Source organism: Salarias fasciatus, chromosome 22, assembly GCF_902148845.1.
Source record: "Salarias fasciatus chromosome 22, fSalaFa1.1, whole genome shotgun sequence".
In the NCBI taxonomy this organism is placed as follows: domain Eukaryota; kingdom Metazoa; phylum Chordata; class Actinopteri; order Blenniiformes; family Blenniidae; genus Salarias; species Salarias fasciatus.
In genome coordinates this window covers 20,132,546-20,153,301 of record NC_043765.1, presented here as the reverse complement: position 1 = coordinate 20,153,301, position 20,756 = coordinate 20,132,546, and the positions used below count along the sequence as shown (strand labels likewise).

The window sequence follows — 20,756 nt, the reverse complement described above, 5'->3', positions numbered from 1 at the left end:
CCCCCCCCCCCCCCCCCCCCCCCCGAGACTGCTGTTGACTATTGGATTCGGCTTAATAATGCATTAGATGCTGCTGAGGAGGGACTGAAAAGACAGGACAAGACTCTTGACAACCCCTCTAGAGAAGCAACCATCATGTTCATTACACACTGTCCTGACCCTGAACTGCCAGTAGTCTTCAGCTGCAAACCACTTGAAGAGTGGACGGCTTCTGATGTTCAGGTGTGGCTGGACGAGCACCATAGGAGAAGACGACTCCAACAACGTCAGTCTGTTCAGACTGGAGAGGTTCTGCACAGCCATGTTCAGAGTACAGCGAGCCCTCCCCTGCCCCACAGCAACCTGTTGCTGATAAACCTCCAGCTAGTGAAGGTCAGTCTCTGAGCCATGTCATCACACTTCTGGAGCGTTTATTGCAGCAGGAGTCATCGGTGCGTTCGAGAACACCTCGACCCAGGCAGGGTGCTCGACCAAGGTTCCGGGGTCCATGTGTGATTTGTGGTAATGGCGACCATGACACGGTAGCTCATTGTCGAAATGAACGGTTGTGCTTCCGCTGCCATATTGCTGGTCATCAGGCTGTGACCTGCACTGCCACTCCAGTCCCTGATTCACCTCCTGCTCGATCTGGCACACCTGCCCAGCAGGAAAACTAGGTGGCCCGCACGTGAAGGGGACAAGTGAAGGGCGAGATAACATGACCCCATGTGAAGATGTTGACCTGGAATCGGTTTACTCTCAGTTTTGTGCTTCAGAGGGGAGAGATTTCACATTGATTTTACAGAACACACAGAAACTGGCGGCAACTGACAGCTTTTTCTATACAGATGTATTAGACCCTCCCCAGCTCCAAAATGTAAATGTGGATTTGGAGTTGGCGGGGCTGGTTTGCCCATTGTAAAATCCAAAAACAGCTGAAAAATCTCTCCATAATTGAAGGCTCATAGCTTAAATTTGGTAAAAGATGTTGAAATGAGGTTTTCACATCTGCGTAGAGGACAAAAATGCCTCTGTTTTGATAAGTAAAATGTGTAAGTATGGCGACTCACCATGGAGTTGTTCGGGGATTATTTTTTTTGGGTGATTTTTGGCCAACTCTCATCCGGACTACAAGGGGAAAAAAAGTCAGTTTTTTGCAATTTTGTCGGTGATTTTTCACCAGAATGCCGAGAAAAGTCAGAGTACACCATCTCCGGAATTTACACACGCTTTAATGTGACTTTTGTGGTGCTGCTGCAAACGGTGTGGGACAAAATTTTCGCTTCAAAAGAATAATAAAATGTCGACCCTGGACGAAGCCCGGCTAGGATTGTAATCTTTGCGCCTTGCCAGGGGCAGGCCCAAAGAATGAAATCAGTTAATTTTGCCAGCCTTTCTCTGAACGCCTTCTGGATGACAAATGAATGTCCGCATCTTTGGTTGAGGCGTTCCCTCACATCTTAGTATGCATCACTGTCATTTCTGTAGAAGATGCCCTCAAGTGTCTTGCAAGCTGAGCCTCCGACGTATTTCTTTAAGTAGAGCAGTTTGTCAGCAGGTGAAATGCTCTTTTTATCAATGAGTGCAGTGACTTGTGGTTGTTGGAGACTGGAAGAAGAAGAAGATGCAGTATCTCTTTTCCACTAGATCATAGCATCTTCCACTCTGATGCAATTGCTTTTTAACTTTTGTAATTGATTGGTTACTAAATATTTATTATTTATTGATACACAGGTTATATTAAATTCATGTCAAATAATTCACTTCTGTGTATGTTCAGGGCATTTTCATTGAACCTTCGATCTCTTATTATTCATTGGGTGTTCAGTTTAACATCAATATGTAAAGTCTTGAAAAGCACAGCATATTGAGGAACAATATAGGCTTCTAACCCTGCAGAATATGGGTGGATGAATAGTATAGAAAAAGAATGTATGTACGTACTATATCTCAAAAGCAATATTTAGTACCTCTGTCTGACTGTGGGGGGCAGTGCTGAACAGAATGTTTTCTTCTTGAGATCACACACAGCAACAGGGCCATGCTGAGACATTTTGAGTCAGATTTTTAAACAGGGTGGTGTCAGGACTCAGTATTGGAATCTGAGAAGAATCTGGTATTTCCACAGCTCAAACAATTTAATGCACTATTGCAAATGAATACAGTGAGCATGGAGATTCTCCTGAATAACCTGTCCAGAACAAGATATAAGGCCTGCTGACACCGGCAGAAAGAGGCTTACTGAATATGTGAATACTCATCCACAGGTTACACTCGTGCCACTTCTACTGAAATGACTTATTTCACATACATCACACAGAGTATTTTCCAAACAAAATTCACTCTGAAACCATATGTGTCATTAGATCTATAATGCATTTAAATAACTCTCAGGATATAATATATTGTTGTCCATGAGAAACTCAGGAAGCCTATTCTTACTTAGGAAATTTTTGACTCAGCTGATTAAGAATCCAAGACTTGAGTCCTCACACTGAAGGAAAAAATGTCAGGTTCATGATTACGAAAAAATATGATGAACACACTTGCACGCAGGCATTCATGCACGCAGTCACACTGTAGGAGGCCCAAGATGTTTGAGGAAGTTTTTAGGATAGTGGTGAAAGAATAGTAAAGAAGAAAAATGTTATTATCTTGCTCTAAAAGGTCCTTACTCATGTGCAACAAACACAACTGCATTTCACTGGTTTATGATAATAAAATAATATTTTTTGCACAACAGGAAAAAACCCTATAAATATTTGAAATTTAAGGTGAACACCGAGTGAACAGCAGAGCTGTTTTCTGTCACTGACCAAAATGCATTTGATGAAATAGCTAGAGCATGATCATATTGTAATAATAATGTAATCTGAAGTGGAAAAAAACATGTTGCACTAATGAATGAGTTTTGTGAGCACATCTGGCACCTGTGATCCTTTTCATAAATCTCTTTGAATTCATAAGATGGGCCGATATTTTCTCTTTCTTCTCTCATTTAGTGTCAGTGTTTCATGCATTCATATATTTGTGTTTCATAGAAAGTGCTAAAATACCACCACGGCACGGCATGATGTACTGTTTGCTTATGAAAATAAATCTTTAGCAAGAGGAAAAATAAGATCAGCAAAAATGTGTTCCAATTTCCAATGACTGTAGGGGAGAAAAAAATTCAGAGGGCGGCCACCGTGTGCTTGAAATAAAACATCTATCATAAAGCTGAACAATACACAATAGAGGCTCAAGGACGGGGTTGAACCTCTTGAGCAAGATAATTTGATTATTTTGTTTCCATGGCGATTTAGCACAGCGGTGTGGTGAACATATACTCACCTTATAGCGAGAATGTCCCTGGTTCAAATCTGAGTGTGTGTGTAGTTTGCATGTTCTCCCTGTGGTCACATTGGAAATGAAGATAAAGCATAAATAAAGTGAACATGAGTGTATCTGTCTCTCAGTGTTTGGCCATTGTTTCCAGAAAACCCGGGGATGGATAGAGCTGTATAGACAATGGATGGATGAATGGATGCTTCCATGGTGCTGAGACTGTCAGTGTGGCTGCTTTTTTTCTTTTAACTGCAGGTCTCTGATATATTATCAGAGGATACCAGCCAGAGAACCAATCTTCTGTTTCTGACAGATAAGCCTTGAACATTGAGAACACTGAACATTATATTTAGATTCTCAAAAGACTCAATAGATGCACTAAAATACAGTAAAATGACCCCTTATGAATGTCATGACCCATCTTTCCTCTTATGACACTATGCCAAATAATAACTACACTTTTAAAATTTGGAATGAAGCTCAGTTTGTTTGGGGGTTTTTTTTAGCTCTTGCACTTAAAGCAAAAACAAATAAAAGCATGAACAGGGACAGTGTAGAATAATATAATAAAAGCTTTGATTTCCTGAAGAGATGAGCTTCTATTAATACGCATGATGAAATTACCCTGCTAGACTGAAACTGTAAATGCACATTGTCACTTAAAAGACAGACTGTGCACTCTACAGGTAAGTGCATGAGGTGAAAGACACACACTTCTCATTACAGAATGAACGCTACAGCATTCCAAACCATGCACAGTGTGGACCGGAGGAGCTTTGGACATCCTGTTCACCCCTTGCTGTTTAGAACAGGAACAAGATGGGAAAAAAACCCAACCTGGCCTTAGCACAACATGCACAGGGCACATGCACGCACTGAGCTTGGCATTGAACAAGGTATGCTATTCTTTCATTCTGCTACTCAGTGAGATCCATCTGTTCATCCTGCACAAGAATGCACTACTGCTCTTTGATCCTGTTGTAATCCATGCTCTGATATAAAACACATCGATTCGGTCACTGTATTAAAACTGAAGAATTATCAAATTGATGTGTGTGTGTGTTTAGCATAGATATGTCAGCAGATACGTGCATGTGCATGTACGAGTATGTGCAATGTGCACGTGTACGGAAGCAATTTTGTTCTGCTCTGTTTGGCAGAGCATCAGTGAACATCTTTCTGTTCCTCAGTCTCCCTCTCCAGCTCCCTCTTTTCACTGCTCACCTATCTCCATCCATCCTCTCAGTCCTATCACACCCAGCTCCTCTCTCTCTCTCTCTCTCTCTCTCTCTCTCTCTCTCTTTTGCCAGCCCCTCTCACAGTGCTCTCTTTCATACAAAATCCCACTCTCTGGTTGCTCAGAGAGCCGGATTTGCGTTGGAGACTCAGCTGAGATTTTGGTTATCTTTACAGGATAATTGATGAGGAACAGTGGGAGGCAGCACACAGTAGGGGCTTGGATCAAGACACTCTTGACTAATAAGCAGAGGTGCAATTTTTTTTGTCAATAAAAGGAGAATTTTGTCTTCACAATGTATTTGACATAATCCCATTTAGGGGGAAGAGTGGGTAGTCAGGCCTCTGCAGGCTATTTGTTCGATGTTTGTGGCCAAGACACACAGGAAGAAGACAAATGGATTGGAGCAGTGATTATATACTTGGTTGTGCAAGTAATTTCTCAATATTGATAAAGAGAGGTGGCGCTGCAGACGAGCAGAATGTGGATGAAACAATGAAATAGTGAAACTCTGCAGAGAAGAGGAGCTAGCCCTTCAAAGTTTGTGTTTAAGGGGTGGGGGGCCAGCAGATGCTATTGTCTGGGGTTTTTATCTCAATGTTAACAGTAAGAGGATTACACACACACACACACACACACACACACACAAATACACAAGCTCACCTCTTTCCCAAATAATGCTCGTGACATTTAAACGCCAATTTGGAGGCAAATATTGAAAAGAAAAAAAAAAGTGAGAGACATTAAAGGAGGGGGGAGAAACATTCTTGGACATTATGTTCACGCACACGCAGTGGCTGGGGTGTAAAATGGAGCATATTGACTTGCGGTGACAACAGACGCTGGTTAAATCCCTAACACACACACACACACACACACACACACACACACACACACACACACACACACACACACACACACATCCTACACAAGCCGCAGCAAGACAGACTGGACACTTTACTCGTGTGCGTCTGTTTGTTAGTGTGTGTGTGGCGTGCGCGCGCAGAGCCGCTCCGCGCCGCTGTAGCCAAAGGGAGAAGGCTCACCAGCATGCAGGCAGGCAAGCGGTGAAAAAAAAAAACCCCACCTCATTAAAATCTCGTCTGCAGACCCGCCGCTGGTCGCGCGCATTACTACTACAACTCCTCGCGCTGCTGCCGGTGCTGTCGACGGAGCCGGGGAGCGTGACGCGCGCGTAAAAGGTGTGCGGGGAAAGGCCACTCGTCCGGGATAATGGAGCCGAACCGTTAAGCGGGTCTCTCACGCATAAATACACGCTGCAGCTGCGAAGAAGAAGGCATGGCGAAAATGGACAAGATCTGAACTTTGAGTCATCTCCCGAAAGGATTATCGCACGAGAGCACAATCTGACACGAGGAGGAGAAGGATCAAAGTTTGCATCTCTGAGAGGAATAAGCGGACGGTATGGCGCGAGGTGACAGCCGCCTGTGGACCTGGCAGGTGCTCCTGACCATCTCCCTGGTCGTCGTCCCCCTGTCTGCTCACAGTAAGTCCGCCACGCTACCGGCGTCCCACCCTGTGCGTGCATGCTGCTTTTGCGTTGCGTATTTGTGCAAAGGAAAACGCGCACGTGCGTGAAGCATATCACACCTGCATTGGATTTGATTAAGAAAAAAAAATAAGACAAATGTGCCTGCAGCACAGTGGCGGAAGTGTCATTTAAATTGAGGGTTGTGGTGAAAATGTGTTGCTGATTGACGACAACTTGCAGTGCGCTAATCTTGAAATGATTTATATGGACTTTGATACTCTAAATAAATTGATTTGCCAGTGAATTAAAATTTAATAATCACTCTGTTCTCATTTTATGACTTGAGTAAACCAGCATTAAGTAGACAATCCCTCACTGTGCGCACAAATCATGTCATTTCCGACAGAAGCAGGTGCTTATTCGTCATTTTTATTACTTGGATGACAAGTTCAGGTAATGTAATAACCTCTGTTTCTAAAGATATTATTAGCTATACAATATACTGCAGTCTACAGTTATGAAGGGAAAACGACAGGCCTGTATGTCTGTGAGCGACAGAGACGCTTGACAGCTGCAACCCGCAGCGGCGGCGCGTCTCCCCAGACAAAGGCGGGATTAGGCGCACCGTGTCCGGGCGACACGAGGCCCATTCACCGCGCTGGAGGAGCACAATTCCCCCAGACATCCAGGGAAAAGCTCGAGACTATACTGGGCAGGGTGCACGCGCTCCCACCCCCTCCTGCTTTCCCAGTCACTGCCACTGTCACCACCCGGAGACACGCGCACAAGTGGAAATATGGGGGGGGGGGGGGGGGGGGGGGGGAACGTAGGGAATATTAAAAAAAAAAATTGAGCGCCGCTGCTGCCCAGCAACAGGGTGGCTCGCGCACGTATAGAGGGGTCGCTGGGGTTCACGTGCGCGCACGCGCTCGCCGCCTCTGTGGTCCCCCTCCTCTCCGGCACCGCATCTCGCGCCCTCGATGTGTATCCGGGCGTTAACGCTGTGACATATTGACCGGCAAATACACCGCTGGCGTCCTGCCTCCCGTTTTAAATCCCGGAGACCACGTGGCTGGAGACACGGGATTAATTAGGTCCGGGTTATGATTCTTCATTTATTTCACCTGCCATCTGGGGAGGATGGAGACCTCCTAATGAGCTTTCCCCTCTGATAGCTGCATATTTTTCCTTTGTGCTGTGTGAAACTGTATTAATGCCAGTCAGATTTTAAAAAAGGGAAGCACAGTGCAGTACAGCTTTCAAATATAGAATATTTTCATGAATTCTGACAGTGATTTGCTTTTCTACGCTGCAGATATGTGATTTCATGCGGTTTTTCATTGATTTATGGTTCACTAAAGCCAAAGTTTATCTTTTCCTGCATTGTCATACCAGTGTGTTAGTCCCATCACAAATTGTTTTATTCAACTGTCGAATGAAAACCAGGAAATGTCCACAAAATCAGGTATTTTCCACTTCCCACTTTCATTATTCATCACTGATCAGACGATCGATCGATCATGGAAGCTCCACCAAGCTCATCAGGATTCCATCACACAAAACACAAGAACGATTTTTGTTGTCGTCAGCCATGTAAAACAACATGGAATCAGTCCAGACTCATGGGTGTGTGCTCCCATGTGAGTGTGTGTGTGTGTGTGTGTGTGTGTGTGTGTGTGTGTGTGTTCAGAGTCTGAGTGGATTCATACTGCGAGGTCCATCTGCCCCGTAGACCCACAACGCTGATAATATGTCACAATAGATCAAATCATCAGCCTCTCCCTGATTCTCTTTCTTTCACACTCATACCCACAGATGGGGAGGAGAATGCTATTTATAGTTGTTTAAAAAAAAAAAAATACAAAATTTTCACGGGGTTATGAGTTGAAGTCACTGGTTGGCCAGTTGGAGGCAGAGAAAAGAGGGGAAACACAGTGCAGCACCTGCAAAACAGTTTGACTGTGAAAATCCTTCAGGATCAATAAATTATAAAATCATTCAAATGAATTCCATCATATTTCTACAGCTGCAGCATTTTTACCGACAAGGTAGCTGTCCCCATGTGGTAGTAAGCATTTTTCATGAGCTGTGTCCAAATACTGATTTATATCAGTGGGAAGGAATAAACCACGCAGTGGGACTAACTGTGTCTCCATTCAGTTACGGTGAGCAGGACTCTTACCCACAGCCCCTCTATGTCCTGCCGCGGAGGCTGCTGCACTCTAACCAATCACAGTGACCTCAGGTAAAACATGTTGCCATGGTGACATGCTCCGTGCAATGCCAGAGGTTAAGAGCTGAGCAGCATCCGAAAGGCACAGATCACACGGTTTCCCCTATAAGTAAAGAGCCTGTGTGAATCCAGTGTGATCATCTGGCTGTAGTAATCTCTGCTTTTTCCTCTTATACTCTGGTAATCGCTCGAATGGGCGCCAACTGCTAACGGGATGCGGCAGCTAAGTCGCGACGGAGAACAAATTGGCAGGTTGAACCTTTAAATGAAAATTGAATCCGCCGTAATCGCTTTCAATCGGTGGAGCATGTCTCCGAGACGCGCTGTGAAGGATTCCAGTTGAGCCCGCCTCGGTTTTTTTTTTTTTTCCCAGAGATGGAGTTGGCATGTAACACTTGCTGACTGGCAGGCTGATTGATTAGAAAACAAGAGAGAGAATACTAACACTGGATTCTCTGTTTCCACTGCAGCTCCCTCTCTCCGCTCCTCCTTTCAACATGGCACCTCTTTACATCTCACCATGGCAACTGCAGTGTGTGTGTGTGTGTGTGTGAGAGAGAGAGAGAGAGTGTGTGAGGTGAATCTCATGGTTCCTCGGCCTCAACTGGTCTTCGTGACTCCAGGCACGTTCAGATGGTTTTTGTATTAGCTCTGAATGAAGTTCCAGACACTGAGAGCAGAGATCTCATTGGACACAGTGATTTCAGGGTGGCAGTGGGAGAGATGCGATCCGGCCAAGTGTTCGGATGAGTTTGGCCACTTGTGCAAATGTACCAGGCCAGTGAGGGAGGAAAAAAAAAGAAAGAAAAGTGCATCTTGAAATGCAGTTAAATGTGGGAACATTACAACCAGTGCAAAACATTCCCAGAACTCTGCAAAAGCAGAGTGTTCCACTTGTTGAAATGTATTTTTAATGCCTTCTGCATAGTTTCTCGAGTCCCAGATTGTGATGTCTCACAAACAGAAAGTGGGATAACTTCAGTCAGTTCGCTGAGTGTCTGGCTGCACAGCATGCTCGTAGAATGACTGTCCAATTGGCATCTCACTGCATATTAAAAGGTTTCTGTCTGTCTGTCTCTCTCTCTCTCTGTGCGGCGATGGAGTGAGCATCATTTGCCGCAGATTTGCCACGTACAGATGAAGAGTCTGACCATTCAGCCTTTAACCTATGGCTCTAAATCCTAATCTAATCCTCCACCAAGCCCGGTCACTGGAGCACATTAGTCAGCCTCTCATTGTGCCTAATCCTGCATCACCACTTTCTGATTATACGCTCAGGAAAAGAATCTGTACCTCTTCGAGAAAGCCAGAAGGAAGAGCCACGCTTTTCCTGAAGCCACCTCTCATTGTCAGATTACCCAGAAACTGTGCACTCTGTGGTCGTCTTATATTTGCAGTGTTTCGTTGTGTTCAGAGAGAAGATGAAGGGAAGATTCTCTGTGGTCTGCTTCAGGCAATTCTGCTCAATACTGTTGGGAACTCAGGAAATTATTCACATGGGTCTCAGTCTTTATCAAACAAAACACAGTCAACACCTTGGTATTCCTCCAAAGAGTGCATTCAGTCCTTCATCTGTTTTTAATCTTGTTTTCATCATGATTCAGATGAAATCAATGAAAAAAGCTGCCACTCTCTACGTCAGCAATAATAATCATGTCAAGGTCACCAAATCAATTTTACACATGGAACTCGTTTTACCAAGCCTTTAGATAAAATTAAAAGCCTTCATGAACAGCTGATCTTCATGCAGTTAAACCATGAAGATCTCCAGATTGCTTCACCCAAGTTCAGAGACTTTAGATTTGTAATTGAGAGTCTAATTGGTTTTATCTTTGAGACATGATCACTGTTCATTCTTGGGAGGATTCTGATGAAATTTTGTTAAATCTGTCGTCAGTGAGTCCTACAAATTCATGGAAACATGAATCTAATCAGCCATGTAACCTTTGTGTGTCTGCTTTGCAGGGAGGCATTCACAAGCGAGGCTTCATCCTCACTTCAATCATTCATCCGTCAACAAGGAGGCCTTGCAGTCCAGGATGGTCCTCAGCGATGACTCAGCAGAGCGAGACCACCTGATCGAGGCAGGGCTCAGTCTCGGGGCGAAACTCCCACTCCGCTCCGCCAAGCACCACCATTCCCATAAACGTGCCCACCTGGATTTCGTGGAAGACGACCCCCCTGCAGGTGAGGAGCTGACGGCCGGAGGGGCCGGTCCGGACCAGCCTGGGAACCCTTTATCAGATGACGTCATTACCGTGGAGTTTCACAGCCCCGCCCCGGATATCGTGCCGTCCGACATCTCCCTGGATTGGCCGAAAGCTCCGCAACCCCAGAAGCAGAAAGCTGGAGACCCCACTGCGTGGACCCTGTCAGACTTCTATGACTACCTGTCCCCGGACGACGACCTCTCCGCCTTAGACACGACCCCAGAACCCGAGCCCACCCCTTCGCCGCCGCCCGACATGGAGGACGAGAATCCACTGCTGTCCGGTTCTCCCGCCATCCCCAAAAGCGTGAAGCCCAACCCGGACAGCGGGCCGTCCTTACCAGCTCCTCCTATGGCAGGGCAGGACAGGGCCGACGAGCTGGGCTTGGGCGGCGCCATGGGGCCGGACGGCTGCAGGCTGGGCTTCGTGCTGTCCGGACCGGGGGTCTGCGTGTCTCAGTGTGACCTCGAACCCAATTTCTGCTTGAACGGAGGGGTGTGCACCGTCGTGGCAGGAATGGGGGCCTTCTGCCGGTAAGAGACACACACGTTTTTAATTAACACACAAAGGGCACCGGCGGACTGACCGTCCTCGGGTAAATGTCATTTGTCTTGTTCAAGCAGTCACTCTTTAGTTAAGAAAAAAAACTAGCATTTTTACACTGCATATGCAAAGTATATGTATTTCAGCCAGCTAAACTGGTGAGGTGAAGTTGTCCGAGTTGCCTGTTGGGATTATTTCCAATGTGTGTGTTTTCTAGCACAAAACACAGGATTTAGGACACTTCGGATGAACATACGCACAGTGAATATCACACACATGCAGAGAGACAGAAGGCTAGCTAAATGTGTCATGAGGGCTTGTCAAGATCACAGCAGGGTCGCTGGAGGATTAGTTGAGTTTTGGAGGCAGTGGGTCAAAAGTAGATTGTCCATCGGAGCAGCTGCCGGGAGCAGCGCAGACATATAGCACGAGCACTGGAAAAAAATACAAATATGACAACACAGTAAAGATTATGAGGATCACACGTGGATCTTGAACTCGCATAGACACAGAGACACACGGGTGTGCGCACCCACACACACAGACCACAGACACACACACACACACACACACACACACACACACACAGGCATGTGCCTTGACAGTACCATCTGTCCTGTAATGCTGTCTCATTGTAAGCTTATTGGTAAACTGCAGTTCATCTTACCATACCTGCTGGACAATATTACGCATGGGCGCGCGCGCGCGCACACACACACACACACACACACACACACACACACACACACACACACACACACACAGTATCCTAATGCTTGCGCATGCCTTCACAGAAGGAAGAAGGAAGGGAAATGAGAAAGAGCTGCATGCGCACGCACGCACGCACGCACGCACGCACGCACGCACACACACACACACACACACACACACACACACACACACACACACACACACACACACCCTGATCCCTTGATCTCATTAGGAGCTAGGCTTCAAGCCGAATCCCCCGCTTTGCTGGACAGACCTCAGGACACCATGTCACCGGCTCTAAGCAGCGTTTTACACTCTCCGCTCAGTCTTACAAGTTGGAGTCATAAATATGGTAAACATATTGACACTGTCAGCCAGACGGGCCTGTAAATAAACTGTTGACGTGGTGTTCAAGGCAGTTCGCAGTTCACTCATGTTTGCCTCTTTTCTTTAACCCCGTCTCCGGCTGTCCAGGTGCAACGTGCAGGACTATATCTGGAACAAAGGCACGCGCTGCGATTGGGCCGTCACAGAGTTCCAGGTGTTGTGTGTGGTGGTGGGCGTGTCCTCCTTCGTGCTCCTCCTGCTCTTCATGATCATCGTATTCTTTGCCAAGAGGTTGTACCGCCTCAAGAATGAGAACCGACGCCTTCGTAAGCGCAGGTGTGTGTGTTGTGTAGTTGCTTTATCTAATTTGGGGTTAAATGAAGGAAAGTCAACTATCGGGCTTCAGTTAGCAATTAAACTTGTCTTTAAGTTGTCGGGGAATGAAGAGAGTATTTATTAATCCCAGAGAGCACAGGTGGAACATGCAAACTCCAAACAACAAGTCTAAAACCTGGAATGAACCAGGATCCTTGAAAACAAACGAGCAGCAGTAGAAAATAAAGAAAGGAAAGATGGAAACCCACTGTAGTGTATTTCCTTCCAGCCTTATTGAAACTCTACCGTTACATATTTATATTTACACGAATACAAATATTTATTCTGCGAACGTGTCTCTCCCCGCTGCCCTCTTTCAGTAAGTACCGCCCGCAGAGCAGCGAGCCACAGACGGACGGCCTCTCGGTTTCCACAACAGCCGACGGCTCACAGCCAAACGTAAGGAAACTGTGTGACACTCCTCCGCCTGCTCCCCAAGCTCATACTCACAACCTGGCGTACTATGACAACATTATCTGTCAGGTATGCCCCAACTCTCCTCATGTTTGCTCCTCTCTCTCCTCTCTTTCTCTCTATAGTTTTTTTTTTTTTTTTTTTTTTTTAACATTTTCTGATCTGATTCCTCCTCCTTGTCATGATGTTCTATCCTATGTTGCCACCCTGCCAGCCTGAGTATGTTTGAGTTCCTGTATTTATGCGTCTGTGTGGCGTCCTCCTGTTTGTTGTGCACGGCCGTCTCTGGCACTATAACTCCCACCTGAACCCGAGTTCTCCGGTGTGTCACATGAGTCTCGTTAGGATTCGAGGATGTACAGTATGTCTGTGTTTAATGCTTCTCACACTCACCGATCCCCGCCCCCCCTGCCAGAGGCCTTCATCAACCAGCTATACCTGGGAGTATAAACCCAGAAATCCTTATAACCATTTCCAGGTAAGCAGAGTGGAGAAGTTATCATTGACTGCGGCAGATTTCCTCCCTGGCTTTGCTTTAATCTCGCCAACTCTGTGACTGCTAGACACCAGATTTTGGCTCTCCGTTTGCTTCCGAAACCTCACTTCCGCTCCCTCTTCCTGCAACCGATCTCATGCGCTCCAGGTGAAATGATTAATCACCTCCTGCACTGCCTTCCTGCAGCCAATTGTCCTGAGCTGGTTTGTAGTCTGCCAGAATTAATAGCGAGTTCCTGCATTTGCTGCCTGTTGTACCTGCAGAGGATACTGAGCCTCCATTTTGTTTTAGCAGCTGGCTTTGCTCCTCCACGGCTCAAACAGCCATTTTGGGTCCCCGTGCAGCAGGTTTTGTCTTTGTGTTACCCGGTCTTCCTCTTTTAAGGTTGTGCATGAAGTGCTGATATGCAGCATGTACTCGCGTGTGCGTGCGTGCGTGCGTGCGTTGAATGGATGTGTTTTTATTGATGCATTCATTTCTGTCCATATTTCAGTGTGGGGGGGGGTTTGTTGCCAGATATGTACGTGTGCCCCTGTTTGCATTTATCAATCACACTCACCTACTGGGTTATCAGGCCAATAACTCGAAATAATCGTGTATAGATAAGTGACTGTACTGGGGCGGGAAATGAAGTGTGTTTGTTAATAGAGCGAACTGCAGACAGATATAAAATGTAAACCTTGTCTGGGAATCAGTGAAGTCAGCAACAAAGAGCATGACATCCCACTTTTTTGTTGTCTCTGAAGTTAAAGGGCATTTAGTGAGCGGTGCTCAGCGGCAGCCGGGGCGACTGATCGATGACGGCCTACTTCCTGTGCCTTTGACCTTCATAAGTCTGTGACACAGCACCGATCGATGGATGGCCCCAACGTTCAAAAACAGACACATGCACGACAGTCCTGCAGAAACACAAACACATCTCCGTCTGACTAATAATGACGTGCGCTCACAGCTTTTAGCACAGATCGGCAAACACGGGCAAACGCTGACGGGCTTACGAAATCATGTTTATTCTCAGTCCATTACCCAGACTTCCCTGAATGCGGTGAAGTGAATAGATTGTGATTTTCTTTTTCCTTAATACGAACCAGAGTGTGTGTAGCAGTGCTGGCATTTCAGCAGAGTGATTATAGATGAGTTCCTCTAATGTCCGGATGCTCTAAATGTCAGGTCTAGAGGTTAAAAAGCCCCTGCAGGTCCTTGGGTTTTTAAATGCCATGAGGACAAGGTTTTTTTTTCGTTAAGCTGAGGTATGATTAGTTTATCAGATAAAAGTCCAAGCTCCAGTCCAGTCCAGGGCGCAGTACTGCTCTGTTCAGTGACCTTCAACAAATATTAGCTCTAGCAAAACCGACATTTTTTGGCAAATAACCAATATTAAACATAACATATTCATTTAATTTATTTACGGAACCACTTATCCTGTTCATGGGTCATGAGGCGCTGGAGCCAATCCCAGCTATTTACGGCCAAGGGCAGTATGCCAGTTCATCACATAGACAGACAGCCTCACACACACACACACACACACACACACACACACACACACACACACACACACACTCCTAGGGGTAATTTAGTTTCTTTTTTTTTTTTAAACTGTGGGAGGAAGCCGGAATACACGGAGGGAATCCACACACACGGGAAGAACATGCAAACTCCACACAGAAAGGCCCCAGCTCGTACTTGAACCCCTTGAACCAGGCAAGAGTGTTGTGTTGCCCATGTGTCTTTGCTGTTGTTTACTGTTTGTACTGGATATGTTGGACATGTGAGGGAATCAATGTGACCGTTTGTTTTGGCATGGCAGTAGTTCCTGAGATCCGCCTGTTTGATTTGGAACACGTTTTACACAGGCTGCCCCTTCTGAGTGTTTGGGTTAAGGGTCTTGTTCAGGGATCCAGGATCAGCTGTAACTTTTGGCTACGAGCTCCCTTATTTACCCTTATTTACCCTTATTTACCCTCCACCACTGCCTCTCTGGTTCCACCCCACACTTTGAAAACTACTGCTCCAACAAGCTCTGAAAATGAAATACGTTTTTGGCATCAGAGACCTTCAGGGTGGAGCTTTCCAGGAACTTCTGAGGATCGAGGGAAATAGTTTTCCCAACATGAGCTTTTGAAAAGCAGTAATAATCTCACACACATTGTAAATGTATTGTTTACTTTCTATTAAGCAATACATTTATAGATCTGAATACATTGTAAGTGTAATTGAGTGTAACAGCTTCAGTGCAGAACCATAAGTGTAACAGTCGTAGCAGTGGCAGACGATGAATATTTAAAGGCTCCAACGCCGTGGGAAGAGTTATGCTCTTTGTTGCCTCTGGACTCACCAGCTTGTAGCAATAATGTGTTATCATTTTAAAAACAGAAAGTATAGCATTCACAGTGTGATACAACACGTCAGGGCGGAGCATAGGAGTTATACAGCACAGTGTGGTTAAAATATTAAGTTAAAATAAATTTGTTTTACAGTACTTACAACTTCAGTTTTCCACAAAGACTTTTAAAAATGTATACCACGCAGAAAAATCAAACATCAGGATCTAAAGCAGCTGTTATGCACGCGTCCTGCAGCAGTGTGTGTGTTTCAAGAGGCACTACCGTACGTGGTGGTGCAGATATGTGAAACGTGTCTGACCTCTCCTCACAGGATGAGCCCCAGAAGCATGACGACCCGGCGAAGTCCCTTCAGCCCAAGGAGGACGGGTCCATGAACATCCTCAACTCCCATTCCCCCAAGCACGAGAACAACCGCCCGCACTCGGCCATCCACGACCATGGCCACACCCCTAACAACACAGAGGAGAACGCCGAGGTAAACATGCTCCAGAACAACCTGGTATAATGGCGCCGTCAATTCAAGCGCGGCGCTGGAGATTCAGACCAAACCGCTCACGGCGCGCGCGGCCGACCGGTCATCTAGGCGAACATCGTTTACACCTTGCAAAGTGCATACTGTAAGATCTAATGTTAAAGAGCAAGCACATGAGTTTAGATATATCTTGAGAAGCACAATAGTCTTGTTTACAAGGCTGCCATGCCAACGGCGATCACGTAGTGGCACTGCTGCCTCCTTTCTTTCCTCTTTCCGCCTCTTACCGCTGGACTAAAACCTCTGGCTTGGATCAAATACTTACTGACTCTCCTCTCTACTGATGCCCTGCCTTGGTCTTTGGCCAATGAAATCCTTCACTGTCTCTTCTCCCGTGTTCCCCAAAACCTCCCCTTCCCCTCCTCCTCTCCTCTCCTCTCCTCTCCTCCCCTTGCCTTTGCCTGCCCCGCCTTACTGTCTCTCTCTGCCCGCAAGCATGCATTGGTGTTATCAAAGAAAGTGTCTGAAAAACGTAACCTTTGCAAAAGAAGTATGTGGAAAATAAGTGAATCTGTATTTGCGAAATATTCATGTTTGACATTGCTAATAAGTGGATATGTCTAGATTACATGAGGTCAAAGTAATTGCTTGGAGTTGATATTTGAATCTATATACATATATAACACCCGCCGTGTCTTGGTTTTCAATGTGATTTATAATACTTTAATGTACTTGAGATTCTTTTGTACTTTTTTGGGTATACATGGAGGATTACAGTTCACAGTTGTTGGAATAAATCTTTTTAATTTTATCCAGCTTGTCCCCGTGTGTTGCTCTGAGCTTCACTTTCCCTCCACATCTGTCTCTTTCTTCCTCTCTGCCTATTTCTATTGTTGCATGTTTAAGCTAACTGCTGCCGCCGCCGCCGCTGCTGCTGCTACCAACCTCTAATATTGACTGACTGAATGCACGGCTGACCCTGCTTTTAAGCTGCAGTAGGCTACACACACACACGTGCACACACACACACACACACACACACACACACACACACACACACACACACACACATGCACACACGCACCACAAAATGGTAAAATGGTGCCTATCAGCCTATTCAGAACCACGGACAGCTCTTTGAAACTGCTGAAGAAAATTTCAATGCACTACATTCCTTTATGCATAAAAGTTTTTTTAAATTATTATTATTTTGTACCTCTTTAACTAATCCTCTGGCAGAGCAGGAGTGCATTTATTTCAAACACTGAATGAGAAAACATCAGTTTAATGCCCACTAGATTTTATTATTCCTTTGCCTTTAGAATCTTTTTGTACAATTTTCTGCATATATTCCATCTTTTGTACATTCTATCCACATTATCGTTACCCTATTACTAGTTTTCTGTATTATTATCTGGGTTAGTGTTTCTCAAAGGTTTTTTTTAATTGTGGACTATTGAGGGGGGGGGGGGGGGGGGGGGGGGGGGAGGCGGAGCTCTGCAAGTACAAACCTGAACATACAGTTGTGTGTGTGTGTGTTTCTGTGATTTTTTTGTGGAAAATTCACAAAGGAGACATGTTTACTCCTAAAATGAGAATTGTTTATTGGTAGTGTACAATGCATTAGTTATATAACAGGCACTTAAACCAATTTCAACAAGCCGCAGCAGTCTTTTATGTCTCATAAGCTCAACAATTGAGAACATTATGAATGACAGCTGGTTTTTAATCAGCCTCACACACAGACGGGGGAGAGAAGGAAAGAAGCCCAGGGGCTGCTGGGAGTCAAGGGTCTTGTTCAGGGTTCCACACTGAAAATCAAACCTGATGGCCTTCAGCTTCCCCCACTGGCTTTACCGATCTGCCCAGAACCAGCTGTCATTTCGTTTTCAAAAATGTAAATGCCTGTCCTGCATGAAGCCACTAGAGGGAGCATGAGGAGATCCCAGCCTGAGAGCCAAGATGTGAGCAGGAGTGCCAACATTCTTTTAAATCACTTTCTGGTTAATTTTTATTTAAATTAAATTAAAAATGTTTAAATGTTCTTTATTTCTTGCACAAGCGCTCATCAGTTCTCTTGGCTCTGAACTGGAAAAAGAGAGACTCGGCGTCACATGCTTTGTGATGGGCCAGACCTGGTGGGGCCAGTTGCTCATATCATCCCTCCAAAACAGTTCTGAGGTGTCATTTAGATGAAATCAAGAGTTTCCCACTTTCCATCAGTTCAAGATATTTGTGACTGCTTTTAAAAAGCAAAATGACTGTTAAAGGAGCAGGTTGTAGTTATAAGATTCCTCACTTTATTTTGTAGTTATTTAGTTATTTTAGATGGAAAAATCACTCTAAATTAGTGCAGGTGCCAAATATTGAAATAGTGTTTTTTTTGTAAGGTTATTACAATGAATGTGAAAGATTTCACAATTTAATTTTCTTGACCAATCATTGCCCTAACAGGATAAGCGGTTCCATTTATCATATTTCAATTTCAAGGGTGAAAACTATGTTTTTTGAGTAATTTTCTCCAACATATGAAAGTGCAAATATAACATTGTGCTTCAATTACTAGATGAATAAGAAAACGCTGAAAGAATTTCTGACATTAACATTTCTAACTTTACTTGTTTTCTTTCCATCAAAGCTTCTACTTCTCAGAAACTAAAGAAGAAGATTTACGCACTGTTTTTAGGCTGCATTTATATTATTGACACGACACAAAAAGCAAATCAAAGAGAGCCTGTCTGGAGGCCTTGATTTCACTTTGAGTGAGCCGATATTAACCTAATTACAGCAATCGGTGAAAAAACAAAAAGAAAATCATTATTTTAGCTTCCAGCAATCACGTCTGTGCCCAGAGGCTCAGTGTCTCATTATCTGTCCTTGTCTGTTGTTTTTTTTGGTGCCATTTCTGTGTGTTTATTTCATCCTTGTGCCGCTGTATTGTTGCATCCTTCTCTACTTGACCTGTTTCCACATCAGGATGGAGTCACTATTGGTCTGGAAGTGCTTCTCCCCAAAGAGGCCAAGCTCCACCCGGAGACCGGCGCCCCCCTTCAGTACGACGTCTTCCTCTACAAGGTGGCCAACAATGGCGACGGTGCCTCTCCGAGCCAAGGTCCCCCTGCTCACTCCCCCAGCTCGCACTCCACCCCTCATCCGCCCAGATCGCCCAAAACACCGAGAACGCCGAGAACGCCCAAGTCCCCCAAGATGCCCAAGTCTCCCAAATCCCCCCGCCACGGCAGGGAGCACCCGCCCGGGAACCGCGAGCCCCTGTCGGGGAGGCACTCCTCCCCGTGCCGCAACCCCTCGCCGGGCCGCCATCCGTCGCCGAGCCGCCACTCGGCGCCCGGGTGTTACTCCTCCCCCGGCTGCCATCCGTTCCCCCCGCACTCCCCCTCCCAGTATAAGTGCGTGCCGGCCTACCCGTCCACCCCGCCCCAGCTGCGCCGGCCCAGAGGTCGCTCCCAGGCTCCGGGGTCAGAGGCCGCAGAGCGGGAGTGCCGGAGTGGACACATCCGCCCGTCGCCCTCGTCGCCCCACCTCACCCAGCCCCCTCCGTCACCGTCCAGGGTGAAGTACAACCCGGTCAGCACCCGGTCCCTGCCGCCCCTCTGCTGACCGGCCGGCAATCCAACATCTGCCGGGCATCTGCACTTTTAAACGCACAACCATCTCTCATCTGTCACGACCTAATCTCTCAGTGATCTCTCCATTGTGGCTCTAACTTTTTATTAGTGATTTTTATAGCTCTCTTTCTCTCTCTTTTTTTTTTTTTTGGTTTTTCTTTTTGGTCCATACATTCATCGCTGCACCAACGCTCCTGACTTGTATGCCCAGGGGAAGAGCGCAGCACCTGGTCCAGGAAACAAGAACTGGGACAAGTCCGCATGCACTCAGCTCACTAGAATCCAAACACACTGACAAATATCTGTTTTGTCCCTGCAGTGACACAGTTACACCTTTTTATGTAAATAACTTCTCAGGATTCTGCAACTCAAAAGCACAAAATGAACTCTTTACGTGTGAACATGCTCTCCCAGCATGGTGCCATTGTCAGCGACTGCTGAGCATATTGTTTATAAAGGTTCTATAGATGTTTACATTAGCGTTAGTTTTATCTGTGGTTTATACAAATCTTTTGCTATTCAATGTATAAAAAAATATGTTTTCATATAGGCTTTCATGGGTGGTTTTTTTCATGTTTCTAATCCTCAATAAATAAATATGACAACAAATCCTGCAGTGTTATGTTCCAAAGATGGAGAGTCCTTAGAGGAGTAAACAGGAAACAACAATAGGGTGTTAATTGGAGCCAGGTTGAATGACAGAGAACGATTGGAACTCTTACGCCATCTCGTGGATCATCAAAACACTACAATGTAGGGCGTGTTTATCCCTGACTGTTCAGGGAGACGGCAGGTGTTTGTATTCTGCTGCTTTTTTGAAGATGGACTTTGTTTCAAGTGATACCCCTCCACTTCAAACAACAAACTTAGAAAAGAAAGCAGAAATCAGTGATGTGAAAGCCCCTTCAGCTGAACATTAGTTTGATTTGAACCTCAAAAATTACCCATTTGGAAAACATGTTCCAG

The 20,756-nt window shown here is 45.6% G+C and overlaps 1 protein-coding gene across 2 annotated transcripts; it reads left to right on the top strand.

Moving 5' to 3' along the window:
* The first annotated feature begins 5,570 nt into the window (after positions 1-5,570).
* cspg5b (chondroitin sulfate proteoglycan 5b) lies at positions 5,571-19,919 on the top strand. 2 transcript variants are annotated; one of them, XM_030120298.1, is made up of 6 exons: positions 5,571-6,050; positions 10,234-11,011; positions 12,207-12,395; positions 12,755-12,833; positions 16,003-16,167; positions 19,141-19,919. In XM_030120298.1, exons 1-6 carry the CDS (start codon positions 5,969-5,971, stop codon positions 19,780-19,782), a joined length of 1,935 nt encoding a protein of 644 aa, XP_029976158.1. In that variant the 5' UTR covers positions 5,571-5,968; the 3' UTR covers positions 19,783-19,919. The 2 variants fall into 2 exon arrangements, with proteins under 2 accessions (XP_029976158.1, XP_029976157.1); XM_030120297.1 differs by having other exon boundaries at positions 5,572-6,050; positions 12,755-12,917.
* The last annotated feature ends 837 nt before the right edge of the window (positions 19,920-20,756 follow it).

What these genes read in the sequence shown, in the direction of transcription:
- cspg5b (XM_030120297.1), top strand. Translation starts at nt 5,969, where the DNA reads ATGGCGCGAGGTGACAGCCGCCTGTGGACCTGGCAGGTGCTCCTGACC. An exon ending in CGTCCCCCTGTCTGCTCACA is followed by an intron (nt 6,051 to 10,233) that starts GTAAGTCCGCCA and finishes TCTGCTTTGCAG; the next exon opens with GGAGGCATTCACAAGCGAGG. An exon ending in CGACGCCTTCGTAAGCGCAG is followed by an intron (nt 12,396 to 12,754) that starts GTGTGTGTGTTG and finishes GCCCTCTTTCAG; the next exon opens with TAAGTACCGCCCGCAGAGCA.